Source organism: Myotis lucifugus, unplaced genomic scaffold (genome assembly GCF_000147115.1).
Source record: "Myotis lucifugus unplaced genomic scaffold, Myoluc2.0 scaffold_142, whole genome shotgun sequence".
NCBI classification, from domain to species: Eukaryota; Metazoa; Chordata; class Mammalia; order Chiroptera; family Vespertilionidae; genus Myotis; species Myotis lucifugus.
This window is the reverse complement of record NW_005871190.1, coordinates 2,043,820-2,060,311: the sequence shown is the minus strand read 5'-3', so window position 1 is coordinate 2,060,311 and position 16,492 is coordinate 2,043,820. Positions and strand designations below refer to the sequence as shown.

General features: G+C 38.2%; 1 protein-coding gene across 1 annotated transcript in view; it reads left to right on the top strand.

Annotated features, from left to right (window-relative positions):
• GBE1 (1,4-alpha-glucan branching enzyme 1) overlaps positions 1-13,618 on the top strand; it is a 270,676-nt gene extending 257,058 nt beyond the window's left edge. Inside the window, exons 15-16 of the mRNA XM_023758898.1 lie at positions 1,881-1,998; positions 12,280-13,618. Coding sequence (XP_023614666.1) covers positions 1,881-1,998; positions 12,280-12,336 — 175 coding nt within the window. The 3' untranslated portion in view covers positions 12,337-13,618. The remainder of the gene's footprint in view (positions 1-1,880; positions 1,999-12,279) is intronic.
• Positions 13,619-16,492: the final 2,874 nt, after the last annotated feature.

The window sequence follows — 16,492 nt, the reverse complement described above, 5'->3', positions numbered from 1 at the left end:
AGAACGAAAGCTAAACTTGTTTTAGTAGTTCCTTTCATTCCACAATGCTTCATTTATTTACTGTATCTCCAATTACTTATTTTCACTACTCATATTTTACCACTAAATAAATTGGTGTGTTCAATTTATTTCTAGCTATGTTTAGTGACTTTAGAATGTGCCTGTGCCTAGTAGTCATCTTTTGAATCTCAATCTCTCTCTATTTCTGTGTGTGTGTGTGTTTCTTCTTTAAACACACTAATGTGTTGATTATCCATTTGAATTTGAATCAGAGCAGGCTGACCTGGATTGACTGAAATGGAGCCACCAGTCCCAGCAAAGTTCCTATAAGCAAGTCCATCTGAATCTCCTACCTAAACAGGGTTCCCTAGGCATGACAGTGATGGTCATTGTTTGTTGCCTACATGTACTCTTAAAGTGATAATTTTGCTATAATAAAAATATCCAAACATTTCCGAAATTACAGATTTATATACCAGAAAAAAAATATACAAAATACTTAAACCTATTTATATCCCTCCTTAGGCTAAAGAAATTTAAGATTTCTCAGTATGGGTGGACCTGGAGATTATTAGTATTATGCTGAGTGAAATAAGCCAGTCAGAGAAAGACAAGAACCGTATGATTTCACTTATATGTGGAATATAATGAACAAAGTAAACCAAGAAGTAAAATAAAAATAAGCTCATAGATACAGAGAACAGTCTGACAGCTGTCTGAGGGGAGAGAAAGGTGAAGAGATTAAGCAAAACATAACAAACAAACAAACAAAAAAACTCATAGACACAGATAACAGGTGGGAGGAAGTAGGAAAGGGTATGGGGGGGATAAATAGTGATGGAAGGAGACTTGATTTTGAGTATTGAACACATAATACAATATACAGATGATATATTACAGAATTGTACATCTGAAACATATAATTTTATTAACCAATGTCACCCCAATAAATTCAATTTTAAAAAATAAATTTAAGTACCTATTACATATTCTTGTGGAATTTTGTATCAAAGTGTCAAGTCTAGATATTCTGAGCATAATAAATTTGAACATAACCATAGTTTGTTTTGTTGTAAATAGGGTAATTCTAACATGCCTAATAAACTCAATGAAGAACCAAATGTTAAATTCTAGCAAGATCATGTGATTGCATCATGAATCCTCCTGTGGCGTAATGGATAGTATCTTTACATGATCTTTTGTATTATTAGCAATGTGCTGCCTGTGACCACTGGGAGGAGTTAGCTCACTTGGTTGAACTCTTCAGACCACACATGGACACTTGCTTCACTTCTGTGTTCCTCACCTTAACCAGGGTCTGGAAAATTGGAATTAATTTAGAGGTGGGAAGAACTAAAAAGCCTTACCAAATGAGGGCTGATCAAAGGTTCTGAGATTATATTTAATATGTAGTTACTAATATATATATATATACACACACACACACATGGAGATAACATAACTATTATTAAATATTTGAATGGTTACTATATTTTGAACTTATTCCTTATGGATTTTCTGGGTAGAAGTAATACCAAGCAGTAAAATTGCTGTTCTTAGTGGAGAATTTCTAACAAATGGAATGGATTGCATTAAGAGAGATATAGATTCCCCATGAATAGTACATTCAGGCCCAGGCTAGATGAGCAGGAGATGAGCTGTGGTAAGAGGATTACAAGGATCCCATCGGGGTGTGGACTAGGTATCTATAAAGCCCTTTTCAAACAGGAGAATCTCCAAAATCGAATAGGAATGCGTATTTAGCACAAATTATGATTTCACAGTGTTCAGAGTACACATTTTTAAATTGCTGTTTGATAACATATTTTACCATGTCTCATTCTACTCCTGAAACCGGTCTGATTCCTTAAGAACCATACATTCAAAATTGTGCTCGATTCAGATGAGGCAGAATACGGAGGACACCAGAGATTGGACCACAGTACAGATTTCTTTTCTGAGGCTTTCCAACATAATGGGCTTCCCCATTCTCTCTTGGTAAGTAAGGTTTTTAAGATATTTTCATTGCATTCAAATTTAATCCTTTATTTTAAAAGTGATGTTTATGTCCAAAGAGATAAATTTTCAACAAGTAAGCAACATGCAAAAATTTGGTGGTGGGGTGAGTGGGAAAGGATAACTGTGCTCAAAAACCAAATGCAATGTGTGGACCTCAACTGGATTGGGTTTTGGAAAACATGGGAAGGGACATTTGGTGGACAATTGGGAAAGCTTGAATTTGATAGGATTGAAAATTATTTTTCAAAAAATAAGAGAAAGGCATTTTAAAATGTTTTCTTTTTTTAAAATGTATTTTATTGATTTTTTACAGAGAGGAAGGGAGAGGGATAGAGAGTTAGAAACATCGATGAGAGAGAAACATCGATCAGCTGCCTCCTGCACACTCCCCACTGGGTATGTGCCCGCAACCAAGGCACATGCCCTTGACCACAATCAAACCTGGGACCCTTGAGTCCGCAGGCTCACGCTCTCTCCACTGAGCCAAACCGGTTAGGGCGAAAAATGTTTTCTATTATGAACATTTCTATTTTTAATGCCACAGTTTACTTTCTGTCTGTTCTTGCTTTCTCTCTAATATTAACCAGATTTCTACATTATTGACTGTCTAATGAAGTTTAATTTAAAACAGCTTAAAAGAATCAAGAAAAATATATTTTTTTTAATTTCATGCAGTCAGTCAGAGACTGAATTCATTCCATTTATAAAATTATCTGGTTTCTTCATATTAAGGAGGAAAGCATTCAATTATGTAACTAATTTTCACTTTGTGTTATTAACATAAATAAAAGAATATTGCTTCAAACTACTAGGTTTGAGTTCTTTCTAAAATGTATAATTTAGAAACTTTCCAGATCTGAAAGAATTCTACATTATTGCCAGATAATAAGCTCAACTCCACATGCACCTGGTCTATATTTTTTCTTTTCCCAAAGAGTCATATTCCTGCTTCTCTCTCTCACCATCCTCCTCCCCCCTCTTCCATTTCTTTGTCTCAGATCTGCATTGTTTTCATCATAGGAGGTCTTGGATTAAGATTTGTTTTATTTTCACGAGGCCAGGATATATCTAAAATGTATAGACAGCTTTATTATATCTGTTAAATTCTTTCATTTTTCAAAGTTTAAGTCAAGCAGGAGAATCTGTGTGGGACCCTAGCTTCTTCATTTTGCTACTATATTCCCTCCTCTTTTTTAATATACATTTTTATTGATTTCAAAGAGAAAGGGAGAGGGAGAGAGAGATAGAAACATCAATGATGAGAGAATCATCAATTGGCTGCCTCCTGCACACTCCCTCCTGGGGATCGAGCCTGCAACCTGGGCATGTGCCCTGACTGGGAATCCAACTGTGACCTTCTGGGTTCATAGGTCAATGCTCAACCACTGAGCAACACCAACTGGACTAGTTCCACCTCTTAAAGTAGTGCTAGCACCTCACTTTGTAAACCACCAAATTATATACAAAATTGATGTTCCAAAGACAGTGGCATGAAATAAATGAAAAGGGCAAAATGAAGTCATTGAGTAAAAGCTCTGAAGAAAGTGCAATGGCCACAGGAGATGTAGGTGTTGCCTTAAGTATATGTGTGTGCATATGGGTGGTGGTGGTGATACTGATATGTCTTTAGATATAAATATAGGTACCTATGCATTTTTCAGGGGGAGGGCTGTAGTTTGTCAGAACGTTCAATTTTGCTATGTAAACCAAGAGTGACAAAAACAGTTTCTGAAATGAGTAAGAAAACTATCTTTAAGCTCTGAAATAACCCAAGAGTTAGCGACCCCTGAGGGGTTGGGGAAGGTAATTCATCTTGTACAGAGGAGTCACACAGAAGCAGCAACTGTGAGCTGAACTTGAACCAGGTAAACTAGACAGAAAGGAGAAAGATTCAGACAGCAACATTTTATGTAATGAAATTCTTTACTGAAAACACCAGAGAATGTCAAGGCAGAGAACCTAGGATCAAGCTCCCAGTCTGCCATTTACTGGCTATGAGAACTTGAATATTTTAACCTTCTTGTGCCTCAGTTTCCCTCATCTGTATAATGAGGATTAGTAAAAGTGTCCTCCCTACAGCAAAAGATTCTTAGGAGGCATAAATTCATTAGCACTGCCAAGCTTTTTGGACACTGCAAAATGCTATTGCACATGCATTTTAAAGTTATTATTATCATGGCTATTCAGTCATTTTTAGGTATTTTAAGTATGTCAAGATAACTAGGTGCCTTGAAGACATGCAATTAAGAAGACCTCAGCTTTGTGGAAATTATTATCTTTAAGTGAGGGCTCACAGCCTTTGGGGGTGGGCACAGACTATCTTGGCATCCTTTCATTTTTGTAAGAGCAGAGATATGCTGTCATAATTAAAACAAGCCAACTAACTACTGGCAGGAACAGCCAGGAGATTCCTTTTCAAGCACTAATTGCATTGATCTTGCAAGTATGAAATGTGCAGTTCTAAATTGGCAGGTGGGATGAAGAATACACATGTCTCAATAACAGGTGGAGAGATACAGCATGGCAAGCACCTCAGAAACAGAATGGAGAGAATTTAGCCACTGCAGGTAATAGGATTGTGATCCATCCCACAGGTCTGAAAGGTGAAGATGAGCTGTGTCTTCCCTGCAGAAGTGGCGCCTTTTTCTCAGAAATGGCAGGTGCTTCTGGAAATTACTCATTTAAATGTCTTTAGGCTCCAGAGGAAGTGATCACTAGTTTCAATGTGAGAATACAGGACCACAAATAGACCAGAACATCCAATAAAACAGGTTTCTTCTCGCCAGACTTTTCCTTCAAAGAACCAGAGGAAAGAACGGCATTAAAAACCATGCCTCTTATAAGAATGCCTCCTTATAATGGAACTGATTCGTGTGTGCTGGGATCAAGTCAAGTTTCTTGACCACGACCAGAGTGCTATAGGTTTCATTTCATCACCAGGTCACTTCTGCCTCCCATGTGCCTAGAATAACGGGAAAGGGGGACAAAAGTATAACATCCCTTCATGAAGGTTCTGTCCATCATTACTAGTACACAGTATGGGCTAAAGCTCAATTTATAAGCTCAATAATCCAAGGGATCTGCTGAATAAGTATCAAATCTGTTTTCAAAGATAGCAACCAAAAGGCAGGAAGGAAACTTAAAATCGCCAGACCCGCTGCAGCAGCGCGTGCCAGCCAGCTCCTGCTGCGCATGATCCCTCAGTGGACACAGAGCAGAGGAGTGAGGTGTGCTGCTGCTGAAACGCGTTTGCTAAGTCAGAGAATCTCACAAATGCCAAGAAGCAATAGGGCAGAACTTCTCCATTCTGCTTTACTGGCCATTATGGGAAAGTCCATTTTAGCATAATCATTTCTTTATATTTTGGTTCCTGATACAGGAACTGATACATCAGTGCACTGGAGCCAGGGGGTGGGGGTAAGGGGCAAGGATGCTTTCTTTCTCTTCTCTGGTGCATAAATTCAAATTTCATGACACAGATGGAAGAACAGATATTATTGAACTTGAAGTGAAATGAATTAGATCCCTTTACAGTAACTCAAACAGCATCAATGGTGAAAAGTGAATAAAGCAACAGTTTTAGCATTTATTACTTTTCCAGGTAGGCTCCTTATCGTTAAGAAGCAGATCTGTGTACAGTAGTCCTCTCTTAATCACAGGCATGCATTCTAAGACCCCAGTGAATGCCTGAAGCCACAGATAGTACCAAACACTCTATGCTATGTTTTCTCCTACACGTACATATTTATGATAAACTAAAACTAAGAGAGTAACAATAATATATACTAGAGGCCTGTTGCACAAAGAGATTCGTGCAATAGGCCTTCCCTTCCCTTGGCTGCTGGCACTGGTTTGCCCCTGGCACCCGGGACCCAGGCCTTCACTCTGGCCAGGCTCCAGCCGGAGCTGGCCCTGGGGCCTTCAGGCTTTGCTCCTCCACTTGGAGCCTACGTATGCAAATTAACCACCATCTTTGTTGGGTTAATTTGCATACTGTCCTGATTGGAGCCTGCAGGCTCCAGGCCAGCCAAGGCAGGTGCCAGCAGGGTCCCCCAATTGCCCCCCTGGTCACCCCACAGAGGGAGGCGACCAGCAACAGTGGTGGGGGTGGGGTGGTGGTGGGGGCAGCTGGGGGTGGGGCTGGCAAGTGGGCAATGCTAGGCCGGCCAAGGTGGGTGCCAATGGGGCCCCGATCGCCCCACCAGTCACCACACAGATCAGCCCTGATTATTGTCCAGGCCTACGGACCCTACCCATGCATGAATTCATGCATCGGGCCTCTAGTACTGTAATAAAAGTTACGTGAATGTGGACTCTCTCAAAATATCTTATTGTACTGTACTCATCTTTTTGTTTAAAGGAAGCACTTCACTGCTTCTCACTGGCCTCTCCTAATTGCCAACATTGCTACTCTTGCACTTAAGGGCATTATTAAGTAAAATAAAGGGTACTCGAACACTAGCACTGTGATACTGCCAGTCATGTGATAACCAAGACAGCTAAGTGACTAATGGGCAGAAAGTATATACCGCATACAGCCTGCAGATGCTGACAAAGGGATGATTCACATCCGAGGGAGATGGAGAACGATGGTGGGAGATTTCATCGCGCTACTCAGAATGGTGTGTAATTTAAAATTTTTGTTTATTTCTGGAATTTTTCATTTAATACTCTTGGACCACGGTTGACTGCTGGTAATTGAAACTGCAGAAAGCAAAGCCATGGATAAGGGAGACTACTATATTCCTATTCTAAATTTGAGGGTTCAGAAGTAGACTTTTGGTTTAAATATGGGGGTTGGCATAGATACATCTTTTTTATTGTCCCTCAGCTGTAAGAATTGAAACTACAACTTAGCAGTTGGGCAATGTCTTTTACTCTGTCCAAAATTATGAAAATGTTTAGTTTTTTCAGACAAAAAAAAATCAAACTTCTTAGAGTTTACTCTGTTTAATATTTCTAACCTAGAAAAGATACTATATATTTCTATATAGAAATAGTTATTATAGGACTTTTCTGATAATCCTAGTACAAAATATGAATTAGAATATTTTTTCTTAGAGCATATGTTATGAACTAAAGTGTGCTCATGAAAATTAAAATTATTTTTTGTTACTCATATTGTTTGTATATAACAAATATACATGGATCTAATGAACTTTTCATTGAATGATGTTCTCACCCTTCTATTAAGTGCTATTGGTAAATTTAACAATTTCTAAGAAAAATTTTAAATTAGCCTTTAAATTATTTTTTACTTAAAATTATTTTTAAATATTCTGTTTTCAAAAATTCACACCTTTTTATGTAATTAACTAGAGTCCTGGTGCATGAAATTTGTGTACTCAGGGAGGGGGTCCCTTAGCCTGGATTGTGAGAGGTTGGCCAGCCAGAGAGGGACTGCAGGAGGGCTCCAGGGTGTGTCCAGTCCATCTCACTCAGTCCCGATCGGCCGGACACCAGCAGCAAGCTAACCTACCAGTTGGAGCGTCTACCCCCCCCCCACCCCGGTGGTTAGTGCACGTCATAGCGACTGGTCGACCGGTTGACTGTCTGCCCCTTGGTGGTCAGTGCATGTCATAGCAAGTAGTTGAGCAGCCTTAGCGTATCATTAGCATATTACACTTTGATTGGTCGAGTGGACGACTGGGTGATTGTACACTTAGCATATTAGGCTTTTATTGATAGGATTTTTGCAATTTAATTATGATTCTAGATCAGGGGTGGGCAAACTTTTTGACTCGAGGGCCACAATGGGTTCTTAAACTGGACCGGAGGGCCGGAACAAAAGCATGGATGGAGTGTTTGTGTGAACTAATATAAATTCAAAGTACACATCATTACATAAAAGGGTACGGTCTTTTTTTTTTTAGTTTTATTCATCTCAAACGGGCCGTAGTTTGCCCACGGTTGTTCTAGATACTACTTTCCCTGGATGCCATAGTACAGTAGATTATTATGTTATCAGTTGTTGTTTTTTAACATAATTTTTATTGATTTCAGAGAGGATGGAAGAGGGAGAGAGAAACATCAACGATGAGAGAAAATCATTGACTGACTGCCTCCTGCACACCGCACACTGAGTATCAAGCCCACAATCCAGGCACGGGCCCTGACTGGAATCAAACCATGACCTCCTTGTTCATAGGTCGATGCTCAACCACTGAGCCAAGCCGGCCCAACAATCAGTTATTTTTTTAGCCATATTAATAGTTGGCATAGTGATTAAGTCAGTAAGGTAGTCAAAAATCACTGGGTAGATTAGTATGCACTGTGACTCTAATTAACGAATTGGATTATACTGTGGCATTCTGGTTTCTTGTGAAGAGTGGATTATATATAAATATAGCTGGAAAAAAATGAAATTCATGGCCATTCATAATATAATCCTAGCTACAAAGTGTTTAGGGCTTCATGGCTAATAAATGGGCATAGTAAATTTGTTTATTAGCATATATCTTCTGTTACATGCATACTAGATGGTTTTTATATACATGTCTTAAATATAAATAGTTTACATTTAAATATACTTAAACATTTATGTTAAATATTAAAGTGTGTTCATATTTTTTCTATTGCTGTATGAATCAAAACCATTTTGGAATTAAAATTATAAAATGAAAGCTATAGTGCCAGTACTTAGCACTAAATTATAGAGCCCCCAAATTGTGCATGTCTGTATTTGTCTCATCATAAGGATTAGCTCTGATTACCTTAAATCCTTTGGTGTAATTGGTAGTCATTTCCTAACCACTAAGAAAGCTGATTTATATACTTGGAACCCTAATAAAGAAACCTCAGCCCTGGCTGGTTTGGCTCAGTGGATAGAGTGTTGGCCTGCGGACTGAGGGGTCCCAGATTCGATTTCAGTCAAGGGCATGTACCTTGGTTGCGGGCACATCCTCGGGATGGGGTGTGCAGGAGGCAGCTGATCGATGTTTCTCTCTCATCGATGTTTCTGACTCTCTGTCCTTCTCCCTCTCTGTAAAAAATCAATAAAATATATTTTTTAAAAAAAGAAACCTCAAAATTTCATATTTAGTCAGAGTTAAGAAAAATCACTCGCTTAGGGGAATTCTTTCCTGTTGCCTATCTTTAAGGCTCACAGTGGTTCTCAACCTTCCTAATGCCGTGACCCTTTAATACAGTTCCTCATGTTGTGGTGACCCCCAACCATAAAATTATTTTCATTGCTACTTCACAACTGTAATTTTGCTACTGTTATGAATCGTAATATAAATATCTGATATGCAGGATGTATTTTCATTGTTCACAACCCACAGGTTGAGAACCGCTGCTAGAGCAAAATAAACACATTCTGGTAATTAACCCTACAGTGAAAAAATGCCATAATTACACAATATTCCAGTTAATATTATACAATTATTAACTGAGGGTTTTGGAGCAGACAGTTTTAAGAGGTCTCTCATGTGACTGAAATGGGCATCATAAAGCTTCTTCCATAAAATGACCGGCATCATTTAGTGAGAGTTCTTGGAGCATTATCAGAAAAACTCAATGCTCATATTGCAAACATTGAACTTTTTATGTCATCCCTTTGTTTTACTTTTAAATTTGGGCTAGCTAAATACCAAAAGATCACAGGCTAAGATTGTTTCTAAATGATCAGTTTATAGTTATCATTTAATATTATTAAAGAAATCAATATGAGGTTATGACTCAAACAGATACCAAAACTGAATAGGATCCACATAGGAGGTTGACATGACCTGTCAGTGATCTGCCTTCATACATTGCTTGACCACACACTGAGTAGGGACCTGTCAATATTGGTCCTGGGCCTGACTTGGGTGTTTCACTGCATCTTTCTCAGGAGACTTGCACTTATCAGAATCTTTTGTCTGCATGTGGGACCATGCAGTGAAATGTTTCTAATGTTAAGGGAACTGAAATTCTGATACTATTGAGAAATTTAGATTGGTCTTCAGTTTTAGAATACTCCTTACAAAGCAATTCAGAACCATGCTGATTATAACCTGCTATCCCACTAATTAGTTATATCTAATTACTCTGATTCCCCAAACTAAACATAGAATAGAGTAAGGACATGGCAACCTCCTTTGAAAGGGCAGGACACTATCTTTTGATTGAGGCCTGTTTTGATAAGACTTAAGAGGGAATTAGTTGAATTTGACTACTGGTTTCTTTTATTTCTCCTCAGTTGCTTTATTCTGTGTTGCTTTCATCTATAGCTTGATTATGGACATATGCCATTCTTTGGACTGGATCTGTCTGGATCATTGGTAGTAGTCTTCCTTTGCTCATGGGTACCTCCAGCTTCCTTTTGTCACAAAGAGAAAATAGTGAATGGGAGGGATTGCATCAGTAATTAAATTGTGATGAGGTTTAAAAGCTTTATGACCTTAAAAATAATGTGTAAAATTTAGGTAAACAAATTGTGGCTTTGAAATACATGGTTTCTCCTCAATTAATGACTGCAGGACTATAATATTTATCTTAGAAGCGCTGGATTGCAAATCAGACTGTGAGACATTGAGTTACCCAATGACTGTATTTATGATGTTTTTCTCAGATGATGATGATCATTTCCTAAATCATGTTATTTTTCATTGAATATGAGAAAAACTATTCCCTAGTTCAGTGATGGCGAACCTTTTGAGCTCGGCGTGTCAGCATTTTGAAAAACCCTAACTTAACTCTGGTGCCGTGTCACATATAGAAATTTTTTGATATTTGCAACCATAATAAAACAAAGACTTATATTTTTAATATTTATTTTATATATTTAAATGCCATTTAACAAAGAAAAATCAACCAAAAAAATGAGTTCGCATGTCACCTCTAACATGCGTGTCATAGGTTCGCCATCACTGCCCTAGTTACTAAATTCACATTTTAAGTTTCTCAAAATGCCATCATTTTAAAGTTGCTTTCATCAAAACTAAACAACTATATTGGTTTATTTGATTTTTAAAAAGAGTTGTAAGAGCCCTGGCTGGTTTGGCTCAGTGGATAGAGCGTCGGCCTACAGATTCAGGGATCCCAGGTTCGATTCCGGTCAAGGGCATGTACCTTGGTTGCGGGCACATACCCAGTGGGGAGTGTGCAGGAAGCAGCTGATCGATGTTTCTCTCTCGTCGATGTTTCTAAATCTCTATCCCTCTCCCTTCCTCTCTGTAAAAAATCAATAAAATGTATTAAAAAAAAAGAGTTGTAAGAGTTCTTTATCATGGAAACCTTAAGGGAAAACATTGTGTTCGTTTGCAGAATTGAGATGCATAAGACTACAGTTCCCATATTGATTTCACAATCATTTATCCTTTTATTCATTATTTCTTCTTTCATCCAATAATTTTTGGCAACTACTAAGAGAAGTATGAAGACATATGGTCTCTGCCCTCATAAAGCTCAGAGTCTTGTGGGGGAGAATTGATCATAAACTTGAAAAAAATTACAAATTGTGTTAAGAAATAAAAAATGGTGCTGCGATGGAAAATGAAATGGAAAAACTGTCATATCTGGTGTTATCAAGAAACACCTCTCGGGGAGCTGGGATATTTCAGGATCCTGGAGATAAGGAAGTAGCAAGGTACAGGGTGTTGTGAGCACAGGGCACAGCATGGCAGAGGCCCAGAGGAAGGACAGGGTGGGGTGTTTCAGGAACTGAGAGGCCCTGAGGCTGGAGGTGGTGAGTCAGGAAGGGGAGAGAGACAAGTGGTGCTGAGCCGTGACGAGGGGTGTGCTCATACAAAAAGGAGCTGTGTCCGGACTCTGCAGGCATGGAGAGGATGGGTATTCTTTTTTCAGTGCAGTAGCAAGCTTTTTGATTGTCTTAAATTGGTGAGGGCCTAAAATACCCTTAGGATCCCTTATATTACTTTTAAGTTTTTGTTCTCAAAATGATAGGAGAAAATAAAAACAAGATGATAAGCAGTGTGTTGTATATTACTTTTATTCACCTGAATAGACCTGTAGGGTAGCCTTCCTTTACCACCTCAAGGTGCTGGAACAGCAATGAGTGCCATTTATATCCCTGTCTGGGGAATATTGGGTTTTGTACAGCGTATGGAGCCCTCTAGTGGCGATTGCTTTAAATCTAGAATCTAGACAGTGATGACAGAACTGTTGGAAAGGTGGCATTGAGGCTCCTCAGAGGCTGCAACATTGTACGGGTAACTCTAACTTTAAGCATCTGTGAGAGAGCATCATACCCCTTAACTTAATGACATAACATTCAGTATTTCTTTCAATTGCACTGACATGCTTGTGTTGACCTAGGTGTACATTCCAAGCCGAGTGGCCCTCATCCTTCAGAATGTGGATCTGCCCAACTGAAGAGCCCGGATTTCAGCTCCACCAGGGAAAGATGTGTGTTTTGTTTTCCTGTTCTCGTTGTCACATAGTTTATAATGTAGAAGCTCTTCAAAATGTAGTGCCTAGCCAAAACGCCAGATGTCAGAAATTAAAAATTGGTTTATGCAAATGAATGTCAAACTTTTCTTGAAGAAGTAGAGGGGAAATTTCAGGCATTTTAGACTATATTTTCTAGATATCTAAGCAGCTAGAATTCTTAAATGAAGTATTATATATAATGTCTTAAAACAACATTACTTTCCTGGTCAGTTATTTGATGTTTTTAAATTCTGATTTGAATCATGTGTCATGTATGATTATTTCTGGTGGATGATCCAGTATTTTCTTAAGATGGATATTAGGAGGCTTTACTTGTTCTGTTATCTCTTGGTCTAACTTAAGAGGTTCCGAGATTGTCACTATGTTTTTTTCAAACTACCTTTAGAAATAATGTAATAAATATGTAGCCATACTATAAAGTTAAGATGTATTATAGGTAATATAAAAGTCATTATCTATGAACTAATCCATGCTTCATTTTCATAAGTGCTTTCAGTTTTGTGATCTCTTGTTCACTTAGTACCTTGGTAGGTGCTGATATTCAGTCTTTCTGAAGGTTGTAACATTTCAGAAAATGTCTTTTACTTTCAACAAATAAAAATAATTGCAAGATTGCCTTTTCTAATGTTTATTTTTGCTGTACTAGTGTGGGGTTAATTTAGAACAAATATTAAAATGCCTATCTCACTTCTGATACCTTTCCCACGAATATGCACGTGAATGATAGACTAGGCCTAGGGTTAATAATATTGTTTCATTAGGTACTATTTTGTAACTTGAATCATATTAACCAACTGAGATATCTAGCTACTCTCCAGCTGTAAACCTGTGCACTGAATTAACTATTTTGGCTCAGTGGGATATTCAGTCATGAAATTACCCCTCAGTATGAAACAGTAGGCCACAGATTCAAAATTATTGATGGGTAATTCATTCATAACTAAGAAAGTATAGTGTATTTATCAGACATAAAGTGTCTATTACTTTTTTAAAGATCTAATTTTTTCCTTTTCCATTAGTACTGACTGCTTCTCTTTTTGTTTTTAGTCTGATATTTGTGGCTAGTAAGCAGCATTAGCAGTCTTTCTATTAAAAACTGGGTCAGTAATAGAAGAGACTGGCAAAAGGAGCTCAGAGCTAAGCCTATATGTTAACCATCTTCCTCAGAACTTTTTTCAATAAAGCCTTGAATATGGGTCTGAAATGTGTTATTTGCTTCAATGTGAAAGTAGAGTAATCATTTGATTTCCTGAAAGAATCGGCAGTGCAAGCTGATGCTGCTACGTGCTAGGACTTCACTAATGTCGCAGCATGCCATGCTGGGCACTGTACCTGCTACTGATAACACAACCAGGAATATTTGTGTTCTAGTTTATTATTTCTCATGTATTAAGAGAGATGCTAATTCTCTATTATGGCTCTTCAAAAGTGACAAGATATTACTTCATGCCTAAACCTGTTTTCTTCCCCTGGTGACTTCTGTGGTAAAGTCAAAAGGACCAGAATAATTATGTGCTGTATTTCCATGCTATCTATTGACCTTACTAATATGTTCTTCAAATCTCACAGTCTATGGTTCCAAGTTACCAATGTAATGAACATTAGTTGCCTTTGTCAAGTGCCCTCCTCCAGCAACCCCTCTCCCGAAGAATAATCAATGGATGTTGCTAGGTAGGAATTATAAAAATACATGCAAACAAATAAAATAGTAAGAATCCAAAATAGAATGAAGTTGTGTGTGTTTTCTTATCTATCATAGCAGACAGCTTTTACAGAACGTGTCAATGTTGTAGTATATTTCACTTTAGGTCTTCCTTGTTTAATCAGTAACATTCTCATCATCATATGTGAGAAGTTCTTTCTTTTTATTGGTTAAACATTTTCAATAATTGCAATAGAGAAATGCAAAATTTTATAATAATGTTTCTTTCCTCTGATGTATTTATTATCATAAAAAATGAGAGTGATCTATCTTTGGTGAGTCTTTCAAAATAAGTATTTTTAATTTTTTATGTTCTAGAAAACACAAATGACTACAGACTTCTTTTCATCATGTTCTAATATTATCAAGCGAGTGCTAGTAAATATTATCCAAAATAGAATTACCCTTAATGCTACTGAGGCTTAGTGTTTTAGTTTGATAGTAGTTTACTCAGAAAATACCATGATTTTTAATAGTCAAATAGCAAATTGTACACATTTTTCCTATAATGCTTTCCACTTTATAACACTTGAACTCTGAGGGTCGATTCCTTTCATATTTTCTTTGCTGTACATTTGATGCCTCTCACTTTGCCCTGTTCCTGGCTGCCATATTCATCTCTTACATAAAGTGAGGGATTTAGCCACCATGTTTCTCAAGTTCAAAAAGTAACCAGTGACAATAAATTGATGTTTCTGATGGCAACTAAAAGAATCCAGGTATTTTCTCCTCTGTCTGGAGCCCTCCCCTTAGCAATACCAAGTGAACATTTTTCACCCATCAGGGCTCTATACAGGAGGTTGTCTGAATAAAGAACCTATTCTTCAAATAATACAGAGGAGTGAACAGACAGACCTAGTGAAAGCAATAAAGAGTATTGTGTTGTGTTCCACTTGTAGCTTCAGGGCAAGTATCTTTTCACTGTTTGGGGTCCTGTAGCCATTGAACTTGGTGATGAAAGCAACGTAAATCGGTTTCCTGTTGCCCTTCTTGTTTAGAAGGAGCCAGAGTAGATATGCCCAATAGAAAACAGAGCAGTGAAGTGGCTTTTGGGCGGGACTTGCAGGTCTCAGGCTCTTTGTTTTTGCCTTTTTGCATCATGTCCTAAACGGGGATTCTTTAGAATCGTGGGTTTCATTACTCTCTATATTTCTTGTGTGGAGATATGCGCTGAGCTATGAACTCTGCTAGGTAGAATATTTTGATGAAAGAAAATAGAAATCTAAGGCATAGCAATTTCATGTCCTTTATTCAGTAGAGTTCATTTATCATTCACAATGTGTTAGAATGGAAATGTAGATAAATTTTCCCACTAAAGCCGGCCTTCAGGGGGGAAGAAATCAAATGAACTCCCTACTTATTTTTCTGCTCTATTTTCTTATTAATGGAGATTTGTAGAGAATTGCAGAGAAACATTTAAACTTTAGGGCAGAATTTCTTAATTGGTAGTGTGCGAAAATGAAGATACAGTAGCTCTAAGTGTTTTTGTCTCTAATTTAAAACATTACATCTGGATTTTAACTCTTGGCAAAAAGTATGCAAAGAATGTAATGTTTACTTACATGAAAAAGTGTAGTTTGTGGTAGGTGTGTTTATGCTAAAAGGCATGCCATTCGGAGGTGATCTGGCCCGTGTGTGCTGTGTAGACCACTTCCCCTCGAAGCCTGCACTGTGCTCCAATAGAACAGTGTAATGTAAGGGGCAGAAAACCTCATTCAAGTTACAGCTCTTTACTCTCGGTGCCTCAATTTAGAAAGCACCCAGTTGACTTTTAGTTCTCATCCAGGGTTATAAGACAGCTAAAGGAAAAGGAAAAAGGAAAAAGTCATTGTTTTAGGTTTGATAAAGGCTATTATTCGATCAACATCTACATGGATGGTGAGTCACTGTGTGGAGAGAGCTCCCAAATCTGTTGTCAGGAACCCAGGGCCCCACCGCCTGTCTGGCCTTCAATGCTCCGCACTGAGTTACCTGCCCTCTTCTAGGCAGGGATGTGTGGGCTGCCGTCCAGCGGAGGGGGCTTTGCATTTCCTCCAGCACTCCAGATGACTACATCATCAGTGCTCTCTTTTGCTCATTTTGGCTTTTTCTCTGAGTTCACTGGGATGTCACAGTGAATTCCATTCCCCTGCAATCAGTGTCAGCTACCCTCACACTTGCACTATAACTCAAGTTTGTGGATGGATGTTAATGACCTCTTGGTGTAACTAATAGGGTAATATAAACCGAATATGAAGTGAAATGGCCACAGACACCCTCCTGTGAGGTGCATCATCCAGGCGTTGAGGGTCTGTTTCTTACCCTTTCCCCTTCCGCTCCGCTGTCAGCCCAGTATGCACTGCAGCAGAAGGAATAAATGGCAGAGGAAACGAGAAT